The 26,015-nt window shown below is 45.8% G+C and overlaps 1 protein-coding gene across 1 annotated transcript in view; it reads left to right on the plus strand.

Annotated features, from left to right (window-relative positions):
• Tsf2 (transferrin 2) overlaps positions 1-26,015 on the plus strand; it is a 50,625-nt gene that overhangs the window by 21,523 nt on the left and 3,087 nt on the right. The window contains exons 6-8 of the mRNA XM_077645519.1: positions 5,066-5,169; positions 16,446-16,585; positions 21,565-21,680. Of these exons, the coding sequence (XP_077501645.1) occupies positions 5,066-5,169; positions 16,446-16,585; positions 21,565-21,680 (360 nt within the window). The remainder of the gene's footprint in view (positions 1-5,065; positions 5,170-16,445; positions 16,586-21,564; positions 21,681-26,015) is intronic.

A 26,015-nucleotide genomic window follows, 5' to 3' on the forward strand; every position in this document is an offset into this window, starting at 1 on the left:
GAGTCAGTTGTAATTGATTCAATTTTTAGTGCACTGCCGTGGTGGCTCAGTAGTGACGGTGCTTGGCTGCTGACCTGAAAGACGCGGGTTCGATCCTGGCCGTGGCGGTTGAATTTCGATGGAGATGAAATTCTAGGGGCCCTTGTACCGTGCGATGTCAGTGCACGTTAAAGAACCCCAGGTGGTCGAAACTTCCGGAGCCCTTCACTGCGGTGTCCCTCATAGCTTGAGTCACTTTAAACCTCCATAAGCATTAAACCCTTAGATGTTAAGCCTCCATAAACCAAACCATCAATTTTTAGTGCAAGAAATGACATGAAACAGTAGCAAGAAGTACACAGAACATGTCCTATCTCACAAGTGGATTATTTTCCAGGGGAACCATTGGATACAGCCAGGCATACAAATCACATCAACTTAACACAGAAATCAGTTGCAGTGAGGCTTGTAATGGGCTAATGGTTGGCAGAGGCTTTTATAAACAAGTGAAATGGAATGTTCAGCTAAGGATTTGGTGAGGGCATCTTGGGTGTGTTTTTTTGGCAAAGGATCTTGCTTTCTTAGAAAGCTAGCGTGCTCTAGAAATGTGTTGCACTTGGTACATACAGGTGTGGGTTGTTGCTGAATTCTCTTTATTTGTGTTTCACAATGCATACAACCAAGTACAGTTGTATCCTGTTGATATGGTGCCTATTAATTTTTTCCTGCAAAATATGTGAGGTGTAAAAAAATTAAATTTGCATGAAAATAATGGCAATAGAATGTGCTTTCTGAAAACATTCCTTTCAACGCAAATGCTTGGTGTAAATATTGCAAAACAAAATGTTGAAAATTAAGAAAAAAGTTGTATTGAGAAGATATCTCGTGGAAAAAAAATATTAAAAACATTCTGGAGCATATATAATAACTTTTAAATTTGTGTACAAACTGGCCACAAAAAGGTTGAATTTATAACTAGAATTTTTAAACTAGAAACTTTTTTCTGGCACATGAAAAAAAGGCCATTTTCAGAGTGTTCTTGATGAAATTTAAGATTGATAAATGTACTTTTCATCATATTCAATTTGAGCTAAGAACATTTTTGAAAAAGGCGAAAAAAATTGCAGAAACATAAAAAGGATATGTGCCATACCATTTCTGATCTGCTCACATGAAAATTTAAAAAGGTGGTACAGTGAAACCTCATAATAGGGAAAGGTTAGAAAATTGTAAAATGGTTCGTTATATCTGAAGTTCATAATATAAAATTTTTCCAAAAACTCGCACTAGAGAAGCAAAATTTAATCGGTGAAAGAACAGCAATTGGGAGTGACCTTCTTCGTAGTTTAAGCACTGCTGCAAAACCGCTCGTGGCAGTTGCAGAGGCTGCAGAAAACAGAGCAACAAGCGTTGGATAGGGTGGCTTCCTCACAAAACACTGCAGCCTGCAGTGGCGGCAGGTCAAACGTCAGCTAGGGTGGCTTCCTCGCCTTACAGCGCTGTCGCATAAAAAATTGGATGCCGGGATGAAAGCTATTGCCGTTGTCACCATCTCCGCTCTGAGACACTCTACGTGAGCAGAGGATAGGTGCGGGCAAACTACAACACGCGACTATATCGCTGGTTCTGAGGCACTATCTACAGGTGTGAGAGATGCAACGGGTGCTGACAGCCTGGCTACCAGCTGTTCTCGCTGCTGTATCTTCTGTGGCGCTGTTGACAAATGCAAAATAAAATGTGAGCAGTGGCTCTAACGCTTGCCACACCACCACTAGTCACCCAGTGGTGAGGCAAAGGCTGCCACCTGCTATCTGAGCGGGCGCAGCTTGGCACTCGGCAGTTCGATATATCCGTTTTATGGCAAACTGCATTCGATATATAAAGTAAGCAATGCATGTGTTAGTTGAAAATATTTAGGAACAGTTTCACATAGCCAATAATTTGTAATATCCATGTTCATTATATCGAGGTTTCACTAAATTGCTTGAAAAGGCTCTGCATTCTTTGCTTTTACAAGAAACTATTTCGGAAGATGTTTTGGACGAATCAGAGCCAGTGGGAAGGCAGTCACAGCGTTTGCAAACAGCTTTGGGCTATTACAGAGTGTTAATCCATGGTTAGTATCCTGATTTCTACTAAGCCTGAAGTCTATTTTTTGGGGGGCAGATGGAAGTGTCTTGCCCATACGATGTCGAGACACTACAGAAGCCATAACTATCATTCATAACATCAGTGCCATGCATAAACTGGCTCCAGGAATGAACAAACAGACAAGAAGCGGAAAGAGAGACCTACGGGCAGACAGGCGCCCACATTTCATGCTGATGTTGCTCAGTTTCTTCATCACAATCAAATTCCGATGACGCAGTATCATCATCAGAGTCATTGCTGCTTGGTGCATTGAAAGAAGTCTGCTACAGATGCAGCAGAATTCCGTGAAGCTGGATTTTTCCCAAGCGTTCGCTATTTCTGCGGCTGACACTGTCCCACAAGCACACTATGCCGCAACCTCAACGTCATGTCATGGGCATTTCAGAAATTTCCGCCTTGCGGGAATACAAACAATGCAAGAAACAGAAGTAAAGTGTTCAGACAACCCACTAGATGATGCAACAAAATCCTCGGCACCTCGGTTAGGACTGAAATCGCGCTTCAAATTCGTTAATTAATGGTGATCGATACATAGTGCGTGGTAACGAAAGACTTAATATTGCCACACTACTGACTCCTATAGTGGTGCCGTATCGTGGCTAAACTGTATTACCGGGCAGTTGGCAAGCCTTGAGCCATCTCGGGGCTTGATGCCTCCTCGTCTTCTTCTCTTGAGCTGCCTGCTGCCTTGCGCGTTCCAACAGCATCTGGCACGTACAAGTAAACTAGCCCTGCGTACGTCAACCATTTCTCGGTGACAATATGGACTGTTAAAATTACCATATTTACTGGTGTAATTTGCACACCCTCAACTTTTTACCGAGATTTTTGAAAAAAGAACTTTTACTAACATTTTTTATGCTCCGTGCTGCGCAAACACACCAGAATGCACGTGGGTGCACGCTGAGCAGGCTTGGGAAAATCTGTGTGGCTGTCCCGCTGTGTGAGGCTGCAAAAAGTGAGTGAGTGCAGTTAAAAATGTCGCTAATTCTTTTGTAAATTGCTTCCGGTAAGAAAAAGTCAACTGCGCAGCGTTTACCCGGTTCGCGCTGCCGGTCGCTTTCCCGTATGAACGACTGCGAGAGCAGACTTTCGGTAACCTCCGAAGCGTGCGTCACACCAGAATCCGAAACTGCCGAACTGTTGGCTATTCTGTTTGCCGCTACCCAGCCAGGCTGCAGGCGAGGGTGCCGGTTTATCGCCTTGCATCTCCATTTGCCTCTGGCTGCTGACTTTGCAATTGTATCATTCTGCATTTATTGCTTTGAGCTGCGCACACGTCATCACGCTATCATGTGGGGAACTACTGTATTTACGCGATTATAAGTCACCTATTTTTGAAATTTTCAAACTCAGAAGTGGGACGGGGGGGGTCGACTTACAACCGACAACAAAGCATGGCACTATAATTAAGGTGGGACAAACGAAATACCAGGGATCCTACAGCGTGGTTGCAATTTTATACTTGCTCTACAGCTCTACCCAGTAGCATTTGGCTACCCTTTGTGCTTTTTTGGAAGGTTCTTTATATGTTTTTTTTTTACTTTCAACTGCACACTCGGCGCACAAGGGAGTGTCGCACAAGGGAGAGACGCTGTTCCAATCGCGACTCAACCGCCACTCGGAACGGCAGCGCTTCCAGGGGGTGTCAGTAGCTGATGCAAGGGCCGGCATTGCTAAGCATACAGTAGACGCGTGCTAAACGAAACTCGCATAAACGAAAACGCCTTTTAAATGAAACAATTTCAAAACAAGTCTGCTCTGTTTCTCATGGTTTGCTATTTCTAAATAGACGCCCAGCACAAAGCCAGGTTTCGTCTGTGTCCCTCTATATATAGTGTCTTGATGTTCCCGCAATGCTTATTCGTCGCTATGTCACTCCAACTAGCCCCAACCACCACCAATTCGATGCAACGATCCCGAAAACTTTCCCATGGCTGCCCTGACCAGGCACGTTCCCGGCCTAGGCAGCCATGACTCTCCCAACGCATTTGCTCCGGCGCCCACTGGCAGCGCTGCCTGTTCACCGCGAGTGGTGCTCCTTGGGTTCCCGCACGGTGCCTGTGGTGAATTCCAAACGCAGATTTGGAGCTCTTCTGGGCCACCTTAATCTGCTCTTTTTGGAGCAACGCTATCCCAATGACAGACCGGAATTGAGGTTCACTTGTTCCAATGGCAGATTTGGAGCAGTCGCCGAGAAAAGATGGCTCCATGGAGCAGTCTGCATCCAGACTGCTCTGCCAAAATCGGCAGATTTGATTGGAAGTCTGTGGGACGTAGCCACACTTCCTCCTGCTCCGAAGCAGACAAAGCGTGGGAGGTCAGCAGGAACGCTGGGTACTTCCTTCATCCGTGGTGCGCGAGTGCCGTGACTCGCTTTAGCCATAGCCGAGGAGTCTTCCAGACGTCAATTCAGGGCGAGTGCACTCCACCCGATTCAGACGCTCTGTCGCGGAGCGTGTTGACTGATCCGGATATGCGATTGGAATTCACCATTAATGGCAGCCTTTTTTTGTTTTGGGGTTTCATGAAATACAGTGGTAAGGTTCCTGGTCAGTGTAGCCTTCTTTTTGCCAGATTGCATGAATGGAAGAGTTCTTATCCATTGTATTTGAACTCGTACCTTTTTGTTTAACTTTTATAATAAAAATAGTTTGGTCCTAAATTTTTTCAACTAGAATAAATGTTGTGCTCATGTAGTTATGGTGTAGATTCCAAAGCGTAGATGCTGCAATAAGCAGTATGTGCTTAGCAGAGATAGACAAGGCATCTGCAGGTGATGCAGACTACAGACTAGCCATTGTCTTTGATTTGCTGCTGTGCGTCTTATTGGGTCTATTACACATTATCTTCTTAGAAATGCCTTCTTCAGCTAGCTGGCACTGTGTTTGTAGCCTTGTTTTCTGTAGCGTTCCTTTTTTAATTGGTTGCGCAGGGACGCATGTGGACCACTTCACAAAGCTGCGCAGATGCCCGGTTCCTCCTGCAGTGCTTTGCGTGGTTGCTGAAAAAGAAGTGGAGAAATGCCATCGCATGAAGGTCAGCATTCTGAATGCCCCTTTTCTTTTTGGTGCCTCTGGCTTCAGTAATTGTTGTCAGTTTGAGTCGGTTTTTCGGAGGGTGGCCGGTTTTTATGTTGTAAAGTGCCTCTTTGTCTGTCTGTTCAGCGAATGAACAGCCCACCCAAAATCTTGCTTTGACCCGCCGCGGTGGCTCAGTAGTTACGGCGCTCGGCTGCTGACCCGAAAGGCGCGGGTTCGATCCCGGCCGCGGTGGCGGAATTTCTATGAAGGCGAAATTCTAGAGGCCCGCGTACTCTGCGATGTCAGTGCCCGTTAAAGAACCCCAGGTGGTCGAAATTTCCGGGGCCCTTCACTACGGCGCCCCTCATAGCCTGAGTCGCTTTGGGATGTTAAACCTCTATACACTAAACCAAACCAAACCAAAATCTTGCTTTGCTTTAAAATTTTGTTTTTGTGGTGTGGTGAAGCTTTCAAAAAATTTCTAATGTCAATTTCTGATGGTGGCATATGCAGAGTGGTGTGCTCACACTTAAGTGAGGACAAGCGGAAAGCATAGCGAGAGCAAGAGATTATTGAAAATAAAGACGAAGTGCCGCCTTGTCTCAAGCCAGTGCCAATGTGCACAGGCACGAGCTAGTTGGCTTTCAGGAGTGGCAAAGGCCAGACGGCTGGTTCCGTCTCTCTCTCCTTGTTTTTCAATAGACATCATGCTGAAGTACTTGCTAAATGAAGGACGAAGCGTTGAGAATGCACAAGAGGTACCGAGAGGGCAGGAACATTGGATTCTTGACAACATAAAACAAAGTGAACAAGGATTGAAGGTGGGGCCTCAATCCCCTTGTCGAAACGTTGGTTAAGCAGGCTGAGGCTTCCTCCTCAGCCCTTCTTCACTTTGTTTTGTGTTACTAAGAGTGATTCTTACCTTGTTGATGTCGTTTGTTGTATTATTTGAGACAAGGTCTTACTAAAACGAGATCTCAATAAAATAGTCCTTTGCTCGATCTTTTAGGCCGTCACTTAGAACTGTTGCAGGTTCATGTTTTGTCAGTCTCTTGTTAAAAAAAAAAGGCAGAGCAGCTGCGCAGTGTATTTCTACACTCATAACTGCAGCAAATACCGTATTTACACAATTGTAAGTCAAACTAGATTTCAAAATTTAAAAATTCGAAGTAGGGGGAATTGAAACCAAAACATGGCACCATAAGTAAAAGCGAAACAAACGAGATATCGGGCATGCTACAGCGTAGTTGCAATTTTGCTGCACAGCTCCGTCGCATTGCTCTTGGTGCTGGCCTTGAGCAGCTGCTGTGTCAACGTGCAGAACTGGCATCCCCTTCCCGTGCGCGGTGGCCGATGGCGGCTATCAATAAGCAGCAAACTGGCACCCCACACGTAGCTGCAGATTGTGGCTTCTGATAAGCGGCGGCTGCCCGATAACGCAATCACTTTCTACTCTTAATGGGGAAGCTCGAGTGTCCAACAAGTTTTCTTTTTTACTTTCAACTGCGCGCTCGGCGCTCAAGGGAGCGTTGATAGTTGATGGAAGGGCCGCTGTTCCAATCGAGGCCGCACCCCCACTCCGAACGGCAGCGGTGGCGGGGAGCATCGTTAGCCGATGGAAGAGTCAACGCCAATCACGTGTAGTTTCTCTTTGGCTCTGGCGCATATGCCGGCCACGTTTCACAAGTTTTTAACGTACTGGCTTCGTCGCTCGTCATTTGTGCTCCAGGTCTTGCAAGCGACTGGCGCTCGATCGTGGCTACATTCAAGATAACTGCCATCCTTTAAGCCAAAGAAACGAACAGCTGTGCGCCGAGCCACAAGTTCGACGTTCGCAATGGGTGATACAGGTGTGGCAGCTGCAGTGAGGAAAAATTCTCAGCTGTGTCATGATGTCATGATGACGCGATGTCATGATGTGGCGGTTTGTGAAATGCGGGATTTTGCTGAACGACGACGTTAGAACGACGTGCTGTAGGACCGCATCTGCGATCACGATGGCAGCGCTAGTGAGGATGATAGCGCTAGAGTGGACGATCGTTTAGTCCAGTGAGTTATATATTTTCGTTTTGGAATGTGCCCACGGGCATGACCGCGCATGGCAGCCAATAGCAGCTAGCGATAAACGGCGGCCACTGAATAATGCTAGCACGTTCAACTATTCAAGGCCAAGCATAAACAACCTCAAAGTTTTTTTTTTTTTTTTTTCGGAAATGTGATATGGCGGGGTCGACTTACAATCGTGTGAGTACGGTACTTAAAGCGTTTGCTGGAGAAAATTTTCTGCAATCAAATGTACGAGTAGATAACAAGATCCATTATGGGAGCACCACCGAATTAAATACCTTGCAGACTACCCGTATGCTCTGGTGATGTTGGCTAGACAGCCTTTAGATCGGCTAAAAACACCTAGCCTGTGCTCCCAGTGTACCATTGAATAGCTTTGCTTCGAAAGTGCTCTGAATAGCCCATCAGATTACAGTAAAACCCCGATAACTCGAACTTGGATGATTCAAAGAATTTCTGCGGTCCCTTAACTTTCAATGTCAATTTCACCAGATTATTCAAAGCTGTGGCGTGTGCCAGCCCAGTTAATTCGAAGATCTGATGTGCTATGCAGTATGTCCGATCCCAATTTCTCCGCAAACCAATGAAGTGACGGCCCCTCACAGCCGTGAGGCAGCACTGCAGAGTGATGCCGATTAGTAATGCGGATGCTCGATATGCCGAGCGCCCCAGCCCCAGTACTCTTAGTACAAAAAGACTATCTGTTGTGGCTTGCTGACCACCGAAGCACATGCCTGCAGAGGAGAAGACGTGCTTCACTGCAACGCAGACTGGGATACCTTGTTTCAAAGTAACTTGCTCTTAGTGCTTCGTCAAGGCATGGCCGGACTTGGAGGCAGTGGTGTGTGCGCCCGTCACTCCTCTCCAGCATAAGCAGTTCAAGGCATCCTCTAGCAGGTGGTGGTGAAAAACTTTATAAAGTAGAGCAAGCCTTAATTGTTACATCCTAGTGATGGGATTGCTCTTGGATGCGTGTCGTGGCCGGAAGGTGATGCTTCTCAGCGACTTCCAAAGCCCAGTCCACTAGCTGCCGTTGGGCAGCCGGGTCAGAACTGGACACCGCAGCCTCCCATCGCTCGAGGTCTGTGAGTTGCCAATCAGCTGGTGGAAGGAGCTCAGAGCAAGAATAAAGAATGTGTGCAAAATCCGCTTTCGGAGCGCCGCAGAGGGTGCATACTGGCGTGAACAGTCCCGGGTGAACGAGGGCTAAGTGGGCAGGGGAGAGGAAGGTGCGGGATTGTAGCTGTCACCATGTCACCTGCTGCAATTTAGTGAGAGACTTGTGCGGAGGGGGATACGTTAGCCGTTGCTCACGGTAGTGTAGAGTGATCTCGTGATACGCGACCATTCGATCTCGAGCGTCTCCCCAGGTGTCGGCGGCTCCTGCTCGGCTGACGAAACCTCGAGCTAAAGAATGAACCGCCTTGTTACTTGGGTGGCCGGCGTGAGCCGGGACCCAGAGAAGCTGAATAGGTCGGGTAGGGGCAGGAGACTGGCTTAGAAGCCGGAAAGCAGGTTCGGAGATGCGGCCTTTCGCAAAGCTACGGACCGCGGTCTTTGAGTCGCTGAAAATGTGGGTCGCCGATGTAGTAGCGATGGCTAAGGCTACGACTGCCTCCTCCGCTTCCGCAGGAGTTGAGGTAATGACAGTGCCTGCCGTAATAGGGGTGTACGAATTGGACACTACCGCCAGGGCAAAGGCGGAAGAGGAGGTGTAAGAGGCTGCGTCGACGTAGACGCTCTCCGGCTGTGCGCCATAGTGTTTGTGTAGGGCTGCAGCCCGAGCAGCACGACGAGCCGCGGGATGCTCGGGATGCATGTTCTTGGGGAGGGGGTGAATGGTGATGAGGTCCCGTGTGCGGTGTGGGAGGGAGAAGGTGTGGGTATAATAGCCAGGGGGGTGTAGGCCAATGGCGTCAAGAATGTGACGGCCGGCTAGGGTGGAGGAGAGCCGATCAAGTTGGGCAGATCGATGGGCCTCGGTGAGCTCGGCGAGGGTGTTGTGTACGCCCATCTTAAGAAGGCGTTCATTCGATGTGTGCTGGGGGAGGTTGAGGGCCGTCTTGTACGCCTGACGGATGAGGCAGTTGACTTTGTTCTCTACTCGGGAGAGGAAGAGGTAGGGCAGGGAGTATACTACCCGGCTAAGGACGAAAGCCTGGATCGGGCGGCGGAGGTCGTGTTCCCGCATGCCTCGGTGTTTGTTAGCGATTCGTCTGATGAGGCGAACGGTTTGTTGAACGGTAGCAGTGAGCTTGGTGATTGTGGCAGTGTTCTTGCCATTGTTCTGGAGAACCATCCCCAGGATGCGAACTTTGTCTACCTCTGGTATGCGGGTGGCATCAATGGTGACATCGATGCCAGGTGGGGGAGTTTTGTCCAGTCTTCCCCGATGGGGGCGAAGGACCAGAAGTTCCGATTTTGTAGGAGAGCATGCAAGGCCGACCTGATGGGCATAGGAGGTCACCACATCTGCCCCCGCTTGTAGTGTCTCTTCAATGGTGCCGACATTACCCGTGGAGGTCCACAGGGTGATGTCGTCGGCATATAAAGAGTGCGAGAGGGCGGGAATGGCTGGAAGAGCCTTTGCCATGGGGATGAGAGTTGTATTAAATAGAAGCGGGGAGAGTACCGATCCCTGAGGGGTACCTCGGCTACCGAGGGTGAAAACGAGAGGAGAGTGAGCCAAAAGTGATTTCAGCTGTGCGGTGGCGGAGGAAGGCTGAGATGTACTGATGACAGGGCGTCCAAGATGGCCGAATGAGCAGAGGCGCTGCCACATCAAAGCACCTCCCACCCTTAACAGCATCAGTGCGTGTCCTGCGATGTGACCATCCTTGCTACGTGCCAGCGATGAGTTAACTGCACATACTGCCGGCCTGCGCCGTTTCTTTGAGTAGTGTGCCGTGGTTAGAAAATGAGGTTGACCTTACTTTAAAAAACGGCCTTCCTAAAATTTGGGGTGACCTATGTGCTGAGGCGACCTATTTTCGGGTTCTAAGCTAGTTTTGGACAAGCACCAGGTAGGTGTGCCCCGTGCCAGTGTCCATTCCCGGCAGGACACATGGGGCTCTGTCAGAAAAAGTAGTTAATTTGTATGCAAATTGTGCGCCGTTTACCCGGCTCGTTTGAGTTGGCGTTAGCTTCCTCAAGCGAGCGGTGGTCAGCGCGGCGGAAATTTTCGTTTCTGATACTCTCCAGGGCATGCGCCGCACTGGAATCTGAAACTACAGGACTGTTTGCAGTTTCAGATTGCCGCTAGTCGGTCGGGCCGCACACGAGTGTGAAGGCAGGGTGGATCGCCGCTTTTTGCTTTTAATGTTCGTTGGCTTCAGACTGCTACAAAATGCAGAGACGGGACAAAGCACATGGGGTGGGGCGGGGCGGGGTGCAAAGCGGGGCAGGGGTATGCATCAACTTGTATTTGGAGTCAACTTTCTTTTTGACCAGCTAGGGCAGTGAACTTGACGGTTGACTTTTACGCAACAATATACAGTAAAACCTTGTTACAAGAGACACTCAAGGGACCCGAGAAAGATGTCTCTTGTAAGCAAAAATTCTAAAGCCACTGAGGAGTTAGACTAGATCAGTTTATTGCACATCAGGATATAAGTGCGTTTAAACACATTTGCACACATTAACAGGAAATTGTTAATGTGACTTCACATGACTTCGCTTCAACATGACTTTCAGACATTTCAGTTTGTGTCTGATGCGAAACTATAGTGCATAAATCCTCAAACACAACTGTCCCATGTAAACATGGCAACAGCTCCAGAGTCCGACTACTCTGACTACCAGCATACAAAGCAACCGGCACCGCTGAAGCTGGGACTGAAATCGAACGCAATGTAAATTCAACTCAACAGTCGGTGCAGGAGTGCGACAGCAATTATAGAAGCAGAATGACCGAAATTTTGGTATAGTGAGACAGTAATCGCAACCATGTGATGTGTGACATCCAGCTGAGGAACGAAACACAATCGAGCCTCGGGAATGAAAAGTGCAGCGCATACGAGTTGGTACAACGTCGGCTGCATTGCATGAGCATATCTGGGTTGTGTCTCTTCTAAATAGTGAAGAATTTATTCTGGGGAACTAAAAAAGTTGCCCTTAGTAACAGAGTGTCTCTTGTAACCGTGTCTCTTGTATGTGATGTTGTCAACATGGCGAACACAAGAAAACCAACCAAACCACTTTCAAATGTCTCTTATAACAGAGTGTCTCTTTCTTGGTATGGTGTTCCGCACACGGCGAAACGAACCCAGGAAGGAGTAGGACGACAGAAAGAGAGCAAACTATCAACTGACTTTATTGCCATCACAGCAACATATATATGCAGAAAAAACACATGCAAAAGAAAAGAGGAGAGGGAACAAAGACGAAGGTGGTGACAAGTCAAGTCTGCATGTGTCAACAAAAGCAGCGGGGAAAAAGAGTGTCTCTTGTAGCCATCTCTCGTATACCGAGATTTTACAAAGTTCGTTTAGTAAAGGTAGCAACAAAATTTTTTTGCCTGGGTCCATTTTTTTTTTTTTTTTCTGTGGTCGGTCAATTTGAAACCCTGCTTATTTAGAATATTTTTCACAGTCCCAAGGAGTTCAATTTAACGAGGTTTTACTGTACTCCTTAAAATGCTGATGTCTCTGCTGTCACTGCCATCTAGGAAAATTTAATTTTTTTTATTATTTTTGGCTCTTTCAACATAACTAAGAAAATGTCATATATTGCCGCATTTCAGCCAACTTTTGTTTTTTTTTCTACAAAAATGACCGTCCGAAATTTCGGGGGTCGACCTATTTACAAAGTGTAAAGGTAGGTTCAGGCGAGTTACAGGTAGTATATGCCCCGTGCGTTCCCCATTCCTGGCAGGATGGACGGAGCTCCACCCGTAAAAAATAAAAAATAAAGAAAACAAAAATGTTCATTCACATGCAAATTGACTCTTAACGAAAATTTGAAACTGCATGCAGTTTACCTGGCTTTGCTTGCACTGACATTCGCTTTTCTGGCCTAACAGGAGATGGCACGAGAGCAAACTTCCGGCAACCTCCAAAGACTGCGTGGCGTCAGAATCTGAAAATTATACGCCCGTCAGCAATTGGGTTTGGCGCTGGTTAGCTAATCAGCTGGGCCGCGTGTGAGTTGGAAGGCTGGAGTTTAATCGCCTTTGACCTGTGCTGGCCTTGCGATTGGCTCTAGGCCTATGTGAATAATGGTTGTTTGGTTCGAAGTGAATTGCGATTTTCTTTTAATAATTTTGAAGCGAATGTTTCAAATACTTGTGGCACACAAAATAGGCTGAATGACGCAATAGGCACTTTCAGAATCATGTGCACATAAGCGCATTATATGAAAAAGGGCACTGAAGCTTTGTCACACTCAATGAAGCTGTGTGGACTTTCTGCAAAAATGGCCATCTGAAACTGACGAAGTCAGCCTACACGTGGAACCGACATATTTGAGGAGTGTGGGACTATTTTGTGAGACGTCCAACTGCTTTTATAGTAGGATACAACTCCAAAAAACAGCAGTTGGTAACAGTGAGCCGTGGTCCATGACATCCTATGTTACTCCGCTGACCAATCACAGTGGTAAACAAATTCAGCTTCTTGATGTTTGACTTTATCAAACAAGTCAGAGGCATCAAAATTCTTGATATTATAATTTTCATCAGATGGGTAGCTTCTTATAGGTAACAAGAAAAGCTTTAATAGTTGCACGCCGCCGTGCTGGTTCCACCACGTTTGTGCCGCAGGTAGCGTGGATGCTTACGTCTGGCAGCCTCCGGTAGGCACGCAGCGCGCGTACACATGGGAAGTGTCAGGGAGTTGGGGCTTTCACTGCACATGTGCCGTGGTGCCATCCCGGAGGAGGTATGCCGGACTGAAACCATATGAAGCCAGCGTTCCAGAAGCGCTATTCACCTGAGACGAATATTTCCAAATTTTGAATACCAAACATTTGAATCAATCGAATATTCATAAAGGCCTAATTGCCTCGTTGTGCGTCTTTCTCTCTGAGGTATGTGTGGGTCGCAATGCTATACCAGTAACAAAGAATGCACTGTAGACATACATATTGCGCCTTTGGCTATTAGGGGTGCTGGGAGCGTCGACTTATATTTGGAGTCAACTGCTTACACCAAGAGTTGTTTTATAGAACCCGACCTGAGCCAAGCTTCGGTGTAATTCGACAACACAGCTGGCATGATGCCAGAGCCATCATGCAGCCTAAGGTAGAACGAAGGAGAAGCAGATGATCGGAGTCAGGATTGGCGCCACACCAAAACTTTTACAGTCTGATGCCTGAGCCATCGCGCAGGTTCAGATAAGAAAAAGGTTGGTTGGTTGGTTTATAGGGGTTTAACGTCCCAAAGCAACTCAGGCTATGAGAGACGCCGTAGTGAAGGGCTCCGGAAATTTCGACCACCTGGGGTTCTTTAATGTGCACTGACATCGCACAGCACACGGGCCTCTAGAATTTCGCCTCCATCAAAATTCGACCGCCGCGGCCGGGATTGAACCCGCGTCTTTCAGGCCGGCAGCCGAACGCCATAACCACTCAGCCACCGCGCCGGCCTCGATAAGAAAAAGGAGAAGCAGATGGTGGGAGCCATGGTTAGCTCTATGCCACAACTTTCACGTGGCCGCCGTAAGAGCTATGAGGAGCAGATGGTTGCGCCGCGCTCGCCAGCTGTAATTCTGCTAGTTCCATGGCTGACGAAGAATTTCTCGCCTGCTGCCATGCTCAACAGCATGAAAATCGGTCGTCATCACCGCAGAGAACCTCCTGCAGTCCGTGAAAGCGATAAAGAAAAGAAAGAAGTTACAAAATATTGCCTGTCTTTATGCTGTACGTATTTGGCACAGCAGAGTGTGCCTGTGTTTACTGTAGCTGCTCTGCGCTCCATGGTAGCTGCTGTGGGCTGCGTAGGCAAAGAAGCAAAGCAACACAGCACGATGTGTAGTGAACCGGCGCTTTCCAGAAATTTCTATGCTAAGCAGTGAAGCTTAACACACTACCTTTTTTTTTTTTTTTATGGCCAGCAAGGGGTGCCAGTTTGGGGATTGGTTTGATTTGGTTTTGGGTGAAAGGAAATGGCACAGTATCTGTCTCACAAATCGTTGGACACCTGAACCGTGCTGTAAGGGAAGGGATAAAGGAGAGAGTGAAAGAAGAAAGAAAGGAAGAAAGGTGTCGTAGTGTTGGGCTCCGGAATAATTTCAACCATCTGGGGATCTTTAACGTGCACTGACATCGCACAGCACACGGGTGCCTTAGTGTTTCGCCTCCACCGAAACGCGGCCGCCGCGGTCGGGTACTCCTTATCAGTAGCCGAGCGTCGTAACCACTGAGCCACCGCGGCGATTGGGGATGGACTTATTATATTCTGAGTCGACTTATATGTGGAAATATGTGTTTTCTTTTTATGGGGGGTGAGAATGGTTTAGAACTGTCAACGAAGGTTTCACTTTTTGTCTTCACTTCCCCTTAGTTTATTCATCTTAAAGACCCCCTTCAGAGGGTATTGCATAAGGGGTGGGTTAACATACCAGGTGTTTTCTATTTTTTAGAAGATACAAAATTTTTAAAAACACGGTTTTTGAGGCAAAGAGAATCTTTTTGCATCATAGTAATTCCAGCGTTGGTGGACGTCGCAAAACAGACTAAAAATCATACTAACTAGTAAAGTGATTAACTAAATTCTGATAGTTGACTTTTTAACTAGTGCAATCCACGTGTAATGATATTCAGAAAACTGGAAAACCCAATCGTTGTAACCGATTATCGTTATATCTGGGCTAGCAAAAGAAAAAAGAAAAAAACACCGACCGGTGCTCCTGTCAAGGACGCACAGTGTCTTAGGGCTCTGCCAAGTTTGCGGAGCGAGCCACCTCCACCGAAGCTCCCATCAAAAGATAAACACGCTGTGTTGCTGCTGTTGGCATGCACCACCTTGGTGCGCTGCCAAGGTTTGTCCTGCCAACAGCGCGAAATGAAACCAGGGACATGCTAAGAAAAGCCAACGCTTAAAAAAAAAAAGTTCTGTGACAAAAGTGGGGGGAGGGGGCTCAGAGATAATTTCTTTATGCTTACTCACCATATTTACCCAGTTCATAAATGCACAAACGGGTGTAAACGGTGGAAACTGTGTTTGAATGAGAATGGGTCGCGTGGTGACGGCCAAGCACGCTCTTCCGTCCTCCCTCCAGTGATGCGACGGTGATGCCGCTTGGTTCCCAGCATCTCCGCATGGATTTCGCCACGCTGGTCCATTTGCGCAGTTTTCACGTCATTCGCTTCAAAGTGTTTTATTTATTTTTTTTATTAAACTTTCAGGCAAATTTTGGTCGTAAGCACCTTCCTGGCGGCCAGAATTCTATCACTATATCCGTTCTTTCCCCAGTAATTGTATCGTTATATACGGTTTATTTTTACTTAGGCGCAGTGGGAGAATTGATAAATCTAAAGAATTTGATCATTATAAGCAATGTATCGTTGTATCTGGTATCGTTATAAGTGGATTACACTGTATTATGAATGCAGTTAGAGATTTATAGCAGGAGTAATAGCCATATCAGTTTTTAGAATTTAAAAAAATGCAATCACCCTCGCCGCTGTGGCTCAACTAATTTGGGCCATTTCTCGCGTCATTCGAAAACCGTGCACTTGCGAGAGGGCGCAAAACAATGTCAATCAAATCGTGACACTCTGTGACGCACACACTACACAATAATCTCAGCCCTGCCCATTCTGCAGTGCTCCCCTCTCCTCGCCAATTTGCTGCTGCAGTGTGGATGGGTCAGAGAATGCCACGTTGTCAGATATGCGTGTAGAATGAGCAATGTAAAGTGTTTGATATAGAGAACTCTGGAAAAACTTGTGGAGCAAACAGAGGCTGGCGATGCGACGGCGAGCTGCGAGGCTTTCAAAACTGGAATTTGTCTTCAGAGATGAAACGCTGATGGTATACAAATATGCAGAATGAGCGAAGCGAATGGCATGGTTTTGAAATGATTCGAGTGCATTTGTTAGGTATATTTGGTGTGGTTATACTCAAGTGTAGGTCTGATGAGGGTTTTGTAAATCTTTGTTTTAAGTGGTAGGTTTCGTATTAAAAGCTTTCACAGGTCGTACAGTTGACTTTTCCATCCCCAGCCATAAGGCAGTCACAGTAGTGTCCCTTTTTTGTATTAACATTGTGGCCTTTGTTTCTTGCAGACTGCCTTCAAGTCTCAGATGCTGAAGCCGGACCTGAACTGTGTGCGAAGCCACAGCCACTTGGGCTGCATGCACATGATACAAGATGGCCTTGCAGACCTTGTCGTCCTTGAGGCAGGCGACATTTATCGGGCTGGCCAGTGAGCATCTTGCCATTTTTTCAGCTTTTTCTCTTCATAGTTACACTCTCCCGTTACAACACACATGCTAAAATTGTGCTTCATCTGTTGTGTACAGGTAGCAGAAATCTGCTTTCAGTTTTATTCTGCCCCAAGGAAAAGACTGCAGTGGTAAACATAGTGCAACAAATTATTTGTAATCAGTTCTGCATGACTGGTTTTTGTTGGCTTTGTGTAGAAGTAAGGGGGTGGGGACACAACAGTGCAACTGCATTATGCCCATGAGGTGTTCTGAGTTCCAGTCTGTATAGCAAGGAGAAAGAGTGACTGCAGTATATAGAAGGAGAAATAAATGAAAAGAGAGCACTTGGATTTACCTCGATTGTTAGTTTGGTGCTTTTACTCTAATGAACGTTTTTACTCTAAGATGAGACCTTACACAAACGACAGGAATTATTGCCGTGGGGGGTGGAGTGACGCTAGCACTGCTTTCACATTAAAAGGCCTAAATTCAGCTGATGCCTCACATTTGAGAAGACAGTCTGCGTGCATCAGCAGGCATCAGTTTTAATATACAGGGTGTTCAGAATTAAGCTTTACAGATTTATCAAAATTACACTCTGAGAGGTGCGTGAAATTCACTTCCACGCATATGTTATGCAGACTGGGTGAGACAAAGTTAGATGGTATTTGTCGCTTTTAGGCTAATTAACTAAAATCAATCCATTAACATTTTTAATGATTCCAGTAGGCAGGCATGTTTTTTCTGGAAACTAGGAGGCAGTTGTATTTCTATGCAATTCCATTTTGTAGAATTATCCTAGCATTATTCCGAGATATTTGCGTCAAGATTTTCAGCTTGATTCGCAACACTCCCAGTGGCGTGCCACGAAGTTTCATCTGCGAATGGCGTACAGCAACTGGTGTAGCTGATAACTGTTTGCCCTTCACTTTCAGCTATCGAAATTAAAGAAACGCCCGACGTAACAGCTGCGTCACACAAGGAGGAGTTCTGCGTCGACTGCCACCGCCTTGCACGCATAGTTACGCGAAATCTGCAGAAAATTCGGAGGCAAATATCTCGGAACATGGCTCGAAGAATTCTACCAAATGGAGTTGTCTAGAAATGCGACCCCCTCTATGTTTCCAATGTAAAGGTTCACGCTAGCTGCCATGGCTAAAGTGTGCATTAATGTATTTTATGTTCTATCAAAAAACCAGCGAAAACCGTGACTCAGGGCCAGAAGAAGGCACACACACACTGTCACCTTCTTCTGGTCCTGTGTCTTGGTTTTCACTGTTTTTTTTTGCTCGGACACTAATAACTAACTCGCCCAGCAATTCACTCTTCTGAACTAATATATTTTAGTCAATTAGGTGCCTGATGGTGACAATTACCATCTCACTTCGTGCCCCCCTGGCCGCATAACTTATGTGCAGAGCTTTTTTTCACGCACCAGTCAGTGTCTAATTTTAAGCAATAAGCTTAGTTTTGAACGCCATGTAAAGCACAGAAAGCATTGATTAAAGTTTCTTGCATCATTTTGAATCAATCTGCTTAGAGTGCAAGGTGGTAGGACACTTATATCTGCAGTTCGACCCAGCTGAAATGAACATACGTGTCATGCAACGCGTTGAAAAACTGCCCACCAAGAATGTTTATTGGTTTTCATGACGACGTTGTTAAGCGACACAGGCACAGTATTCGCAAAATCACTCATGCATTGCCTGCTTATGTCATAGATGGCTTGTACTTTCTCAGCACAGTTTATTTAAGTGGGCAATTCTCACTGAAGTGGAAAGGCGAATGCACCTTTTTCTATCCCCCGCCGGCGATGGGATATGCAGTTGAACATGCGTAGCGCGATGTTCGGACTTCAGCTGATTTATTGGCATATTCAGTACCAGAAGTGCGAAAAATAATGAATAATTGCACATGGAAGGTGGAAGTGTGTAGATAGCAGCAATGATTATTTCAATATCTACAATTATTGCATGTGAAAAAGCCCCGGAAACCAAAGGCTGGCACACCACAGCAGTAGCGAAAGTTGCAGTGGCGCTGTCTTGTGGCATTCATGCAAAAATTGGCCGCCTGCCTGGAGCTGTTTGTGCCACTAGAATATATTTTAGTTCACTACAGTCTGGTCAAAGTTTCATTTTTCATGATGCCTCCTCACTGTATAAAATGGAAAAACAAAACTGAAACCAAAGAGATGGTGTTATAGAAGCAAACTAGATGACACAGCTTGTCCAGGAGCACCGACTTGAATTTTGGCAGCAGGTTCAAAACATCAGTCATATATGACTGATGGACTGTGACGCAGTAGCGAAAGAGTTAAATAGTACAAAATTTCACTGAAATGCCCTAAGTAGTTTTGATATTTAAATCTTTATATGCTTCATTGCAATACCAAACTCACAGAAGCCTGGCATGATAGCAAAACACAGTAGTAGTCTGCGGTCACTCGTAAGTTTTACTCAAAGGAATGGTTGATGCAGTGACATTCTCCAAATATCTTTAGCAGCCTGGTGTTTTCCTACACAGAATGTTTTATACGTACTCACGTAATGCACTCACTAGAATCACGAATAGTTAGTGACAGACTTTAAAAATGAGAGAATAATTCAAAAATATAGGAAAGTCATTGCATAAATTATTTATAAAGGAACACATTACAACAAACCACTTGAAAATCCATGGAGCCATTGTCGTGCTACGCTGTCTGCAAGCAGAGGAGTGAGGTCAAAAAACACTTTTGATTAAGGCACTTTTGAGAAAACTGGCCCTGAAGTTGTATGAGCAGTTCATGCCCATCAAAATACCCCAGGACTGTAATGTTCAGTGTCGTTAGCTGTGGAGACCTTGTAGACGCATGATTTCGACGGGACGAGAGTTGCGGTGAAAGCAGCTTTACAGGCGACACCAGTGTTGCCACGAGCAGCAGTGCAAAAGCCAATCTATCGCACTTGAAACTTGCCCATTTTCGCTGGTATTTCAGCCTGGTTTTTGCTACCTGCAGTCACAGAAATATTTTTTGAAGGCTCTTCTGGGTTGTTTTGGGGAAAATTTTTTCGGGATGTGAATAAAAAACCTTTAGATACGATATCTGAAGTTCTTTCAAATTTGATTTTTTTTTCGGGATTTTCACGATTTGAGAGCCACGTGCTCTCTTAACCAGGCTGGCACAGGCCACTGCTTCAAATTATCTGGTCAAATTTGCATTGGAAATTACGGGACCACGGAAATTCGAATTATCCAGGATACCGAATTAACCAAGTTCGGATTTTCGAGGTTTTACTATATTTTAGAACGACACAGGAAGGATTAAAGCTGCTCTGCTCCTCACTTTTTGTTGGCATAAAGTACCCCTCAAATCTATAAATGCTCATGGAAAGGTAAAAAAACTTGGGTCTCGAGTCTTCAGTTGTGGTGGCAGTCATGTCCAAAGGCTATCTAACTAGCTTATTTTACTTGTGGAACTTTTTAGAGGAAGGTACAGCAGCAGCAAAGCAATAAAACTAATAACTCTGGGACTGCGTATTATTTACAAATCCAAATTGTGTTCGAAATGATACATAGACTGTGGGCTGCTCTTGATAAGTTGGGGACATGGGGCATGTATTGTTGTTCTCTATTGTAAGACGACAAGCGTGAAAAAAACACACGGACGCAAAGAAAGACAAAGGACAAGCGCTAACTTCCAACTGACGTTTATTGGAAACATCGAAAGATATATAGGCACATGAAAGGGGGGAAGACAGAAACTAACAATGACAGCAGCATACAAAAAGTCATGTCACTCATACCCGCTCAGATACATCATCTCCTTTTTTGAAAGGCCAATTGATGGCGTGCTTACGCAACCACTGCCCGTCCTATCAATCTCTAGCGCTTCTAATATCTCCCTTGTGATTTGCGAAGGATGCCGGTCGATAATTACAGATTGTGGGAAGTCCGGAGCACAATGGCCGTGTGTTTTTTTCGCGCTTTTCTTCTTACAATGCAGTACCAACTAGCCCGCACCCACACCTTACTAAGGTTCTCTATTGCCTACAGAATTGTTTGAAATCTGTATATTGTGCCCCCGAAATGGATTGTTTCATATGTATGAATTGTTGTCCAGCCATGGGACTTATACCCCTGCCACATGGCATTCCTCTAAGGCCTTTCCAGCAAAGGCACCATTTTTCACCAAAGGAGCGAAAGCTTGAAGGAGCAGCGACGCAGCTACACGGTGCAGCCCAAAGGTGAAACTGTCGTTCAGGCTTAGCACCCGCTGCTGTGCTTGAGGCGGCTGAAGTGAGTGTTTTAAAATTAAAGTGGGGTATTCTGTTCATTAGTTGAGCTCAGACAATTTTTTTTATTCTAACTGGTTCCTTGAAAGAACTGCAACAGCTACTCTCATCATCAGCAGCAGGTTTTGTGTATTGTCTTGGCCACCAGGGGCACTCGGTGTTGGTGCAAGACTGTCTTGAAATCTGGGCATAAAATATAAACATCCGTACAAAAAGCAAAGCCAGACACACCTTTTGTATTTTAAAAAAAATGTTTTCAAACATTGTTGGCTGCATCTATTATTTTTATTGCTTTTACTTTTTGATCTTGTGTGGCACTGTGATCGCAGGTTCTTGAAGGCCGCGCCTTTGGGCTCCAAAGAACTCCGACAGGCGGTTTCGCCTCCAGGGCCCTTAGCGGCAAAGGCGCAACATTTGTACCGTGTAGCTGCACTCCTTACGCCTTTGGATATAAGGTCCTGATTCTCAAAGGCCTTTGTGGTGCCCGTGTGACAGGGGTATTAGTTGCCACTTCTCTGTTATGTTGACATATTGTATACTTGGTACCAGTAGCTTATGTTTAGTTGAAATTGCCTGAAGTTTGTCTACCTTCATTAGTTGATGTAAATAATTTAGCGTTGGATATGAGGTGCATGTGGGCACAAAAGTGGTGTGTTGAATGATCATATTATGGCAAGTAAATGTCAGATCTGTTGCATTTTCAGTTCCTTTGGTCTCATCCCAATCATCACGGAGCAATACAATTTGGATGAACCGTACTATTACGCTGTTGCTGTGACACTCCAAGGAGACAAGGAGACAGATCTGTTATATCTGAAAGGTAAGAACTTCACTTTGAATACCAAGGCCTTGCATATCGTTGTTTTCTGTAATAACCTGCCTTGTACTGTCATATATAGTCATGTTTCCATACCGTAAGTATGCAGTCAAATTCTAGCTTCATTTACACTGAAGATAATTTTTTATTCAATAATGTGTCTACATTATGATTTTTTGTGCTGTATTAAAATATAAACTAGAGTAAATTAAAGGGACGTTAAAGGTAAATATGACTGGAACTAGAAGCTGCACTAGACTGATAGATTACCCTTTGGCAACACTTTAATCTCTACCAAAAGGTCTTTGTCAGTAAACATTCAATATCGCCAGAGGGTTGAAATTATTCTGGAGCTCGCCACTGCAGCACCTTTTTCTCTTCCTTCTTTCACTCATCGCTTCCCCTCACAGCACAGTTAGAGTGTCCACCAAGAAGTGATAGTTACTGCGCCCTTTCCTTTCCTCAAAACAAATGTTCATTTTTTTCTTTGGCAACACTACGAGCAACACTCCTTCTGTATGAAAAGGTGACCACATTGCTAAGAAAATTGTAAAAGAAGTCCCCAATTTCCTCCCCCATTTATACCCTCGCAGGTGCTGTTACATCAGTTTTATAAAGTGCTTGCCATTGGCAAATCAGTGTAAACCGCATTTCCTGGTTCTCCCCACAGGCATTTATTATAATACCGTATATGCTTGTGTAAGGGCTGCAAACTTTTTCTGCGGTTTTGATGGGTTGGACCGGAATTTTTCTATGACATTTTTCCGCCTATAGTGGAGCCCCGATTATACGTCCCTTTTTATGCTGCGACATTCATTTCGTGCAGTCGCGGTGAATCCTTCAAATACATAATGCGTTGATAGCATGCATGATAGGACTTGCGCCCAACGGTCGGCGCGACTTAACCACATGAAGTAAAACAGGTTGCTAGATTAGTTTACTGGAAAACGTGCTGTGATACCAAGTTGAGATCATGATTCTCCAAGAGAGAGAAGAAAACTTTTAATTCGGCGACCAAAAGGCTTGGTTGGACGTGGATGGGGTCTAGCCCCCGTCAGGTGGCCTTGAGCCCTTGGCACTCATTGACCGCCATGGCTCTTGTCACCGCACGAAGTTGGTCCTACAGGACAGAGCTGAGGAACGCAGCCTCCCACTGTTCAGGATTCGAGAGCTGCAAGTCCTCAGTAGGTTCGTCGTTTAGACATCCATGAAGTATATGCGCTAATGTGGCTCTAGCGTTCCCACACATTTTACACTCTGGGGTATACTCTCCCTGGCAGACCAAGGAGTAGATGTAGGGGGCACGGGAAAGTTAGTTTGGAGTTGGTCGCCATGCGACTTGCTGGGGGTTTTGAGAGGACTTTGTCCGGTGCCGGGTAAATGAGTATCGTTACGATAGTGCATAGTAATGTCATGGTAAGAAACCATATGCTCCCTTGCCGACCTCGGGTAAGGACAGATCATAGCTCAGTCGACGAATCCTCAGGTGAAATTGTGAGCTACCTCGTTACCAGGATTGGACGAGTGTGCGGGAACCCAGATAATTTGCATCTGGTGGTTTGCAAGATCAATGCATTTGAGAATCAAGAGGGTGGAGGGGTTGACCCCGCCCTTGGCAAAATTGTGAACTGCTGTTTTAGAATCACTGAGAATATACACAGCGTCGGTTAAGTCTATTGTGAGGGCTATAGCGACTTTCTCAGCCTCCCCTGGGTACCAGATTTTTGTGGCAGCCGCGAGGGGTTTGCCTCTGTTGTTTACTACTGCCAGTGCATAAGCTATCCGGTTTGGGTATTTGGCAACATCAACGTGAGCTCTGTCTGAGTGTGTGGAATAGCCTGAATGCAGGTCGTGAGCTCGAGTTTTGCGCTTCGCGGTGTGATGCTCGGGATGCATGTTTTTCGTGATTGTAGTGATGGTGAGTAGTTTATGAATGTGGGGGGGTAGAGCCTCGTCGAGGCGAGATGAGACGCTGTACCTGATTTTAGGTTCCCGTAGGATGAGACGTCCTGTCGGGTATATGTGAGGCGCTTGTAGTGAGCAATGCGGTGAGCTTCTGCCAGTTCGGTCACCGTGTTATGGATTCCCATCTGCAGGAGTTTCACTTGGGGGTGCATCGAGAAGATGCAAGGCCAATCTATAGGCCTGCTTTAGGAGGCAGGCTACCTTGTTTCTCTCCAACGAAAGTACGCATAAGTAGTAGGGGTTGGTGTAAATGATACAGCTGAGCACTAACGCCTGAACCAGGCATCTGAGGTCGGCCTCTTTCATACCATGGTGCTTGTTTGCTATATGCTGAATCAAATGAGTGTTCTGAGTGACGTAGCTGGTAAAGCGAGCTATGGTGATGGAATTTTTACCGTTGTTTTGGATGTGCATACCGAGGACTCGGACGGTAGGGACCTCCGATATCGAATGCCATCTGCACAGATGTGTATGGGTTGAGGGTCCTTAGTTTTGGGATGACCTCTGAAGATCTGGCACTTGATGGATAGTAATGATGCCTTGGCCGACGGTTGGGAGTGGCGCGCAACATGTGCAACCCGTGGCCGTCAGCGTGAGGTGGCGTTCGCCTGGCCTGCTTTTCCGCACATTTCACTGTCGAAGGCCTTGCGGAAATCATTTATGCGTTCATTTTAATGTGAGGTCATTGTGCGATGGTAAACTGGTCCCAAGGTTAGGCCTTTTATAGTAAACTGCAACTAGATTCAAAGCATTTTAACTGTCTCTTCGATGCGAAGCACGCTAGGCCTAGCAACACCAGGCGAGCGGCATGTATCGCCCAAGCCTGTCAGGCAGCACGTTGCTGCTTGGAAGTGCCGCTTGCATGAGTACTCCCTTCTACTTTTTTACGCAGCCTAAGGCTTTGTCCTTTCTAGTGTGAACACCGAGCGCACAAGACGAGTTAACAGCGCAGAGGCACCAGAGGTGCCCAGTTCTACGTGCAGTCCGGCACGCGGGATAGCGCACGTGTGGTTGTACCAAGTGTCACAGGCAGTTATTTCCTGTCAGATTCCAGCGTAATGCATCACATGGACAATGTTATGCATGCATGAAGCAATTCTTTTGGCTTACTTTTTTTTTTTTCGAATTAGTGGCTGCCAAGTTGCGGATCAGGCCCTTACACACGTATTTACGTTATTTATCAGTGGATAACATCATCATAGCATTGTGGCGACGCATAGACATCATTCTCTGTGCACAAATGCATGGAATTGCTTTGTTTGCACTTCTCTATTCGTTTCATTTGTGCAACATGATGACCCTAGCACTCCGCCATTTGTTAAAAAAAAAAATGAAGTGCTATACATTGTGCAGGGTTAATACAGGCTTTGTGCTTGCTCTAGGCAGAATTGTTGAAGACGATGCTGCAATGAGCAGTGGGACTGATCATGACTGGCCTGGCTCACAAGGATATGGAGGCAATAAGTCTTATTGCTTTCGACTGAGGAAAACACAAGTGTGCAAGAAAACTTGACAGAACTGACTGACTTTACTGAATAACCGGAGCGATTTTAATGTGGGGCAGGTTTAATAAGGAATACAGAAAAGTGGAGGGCCACACATCAGCACATTTGAGCTACTTCGCTTGTGAGTTATGAAAAGTGTGTGCTCTTCAACTAAACAGTGTATGATACTATATTCAATTATACTGCATAAAACAATGGAAAACATCTCAGGTGCGACTCTGTGGCAGTAATGACAAACTTAATGATGTAGCACATGTTTATATTGCACAAATATTTCCAGCATAGTTTTCCAACCCAAGAGATTTGGAAGCTAAAATCTACACGCTCCAGATTGGGAAATCTTAGAGCTCTAGACTACTGCTAAATTAACTTTCCTCTGCTCCAAAGTGCTCCAAATTGGAAATTTTAGTAGTGCAAAAATTTTCTCCTAATGCGACTTTACCAGTAGCATCACTAAATGTTGCAATGGAGAGGCAATGGGCCAATCATGGCGAGCGAAAAATTCCTTTGATTAGGCATAGTTATCAGGATTCTTGAGTGGCGTCACTGCATCTATTTTGTTTTTATCCGATATCCCGGTTTATCCAAGCTCTGCTGTCACTGAGCATTAAATATTTGTAATCTTGGTACGCTATTCTCTCAATCTAGCTGCTGGGCTTAGCATTTTCTTTCAATGTCTCTAAATTAAAAGCTGTGCCAAACAACAGCTTCCTGCGATCATTGCCATGAAATCGCAGGCAGGATAGTGAAGCTTTCTGCTTGTGTGGTAATTTTATAAAAATGGAGGTAATCGCTTTGAAAGTAGAGAAGGGCTCCATGCCTCTGGTTAGAATATTATACATGCATTGTTCTGACTGCCGTGTTCTCT

This window comes from Amblyomma americanum, chromosome 1 (assembly GCF_052857255.1).
Source record: "Amblyomma americanum isolate KBUSLIRL-KWMA chromosome 1, ASM5285725v1, whole genome shotgun sequence".
In the NCBI taxonomy this organism is placed as follows: domain Eukaryota; kingdom Metazoa; phylum Arthropoda; class Arachnida; order Ixodida; family Ixodidae; genus Amblyomma; species Amblyomma americanum.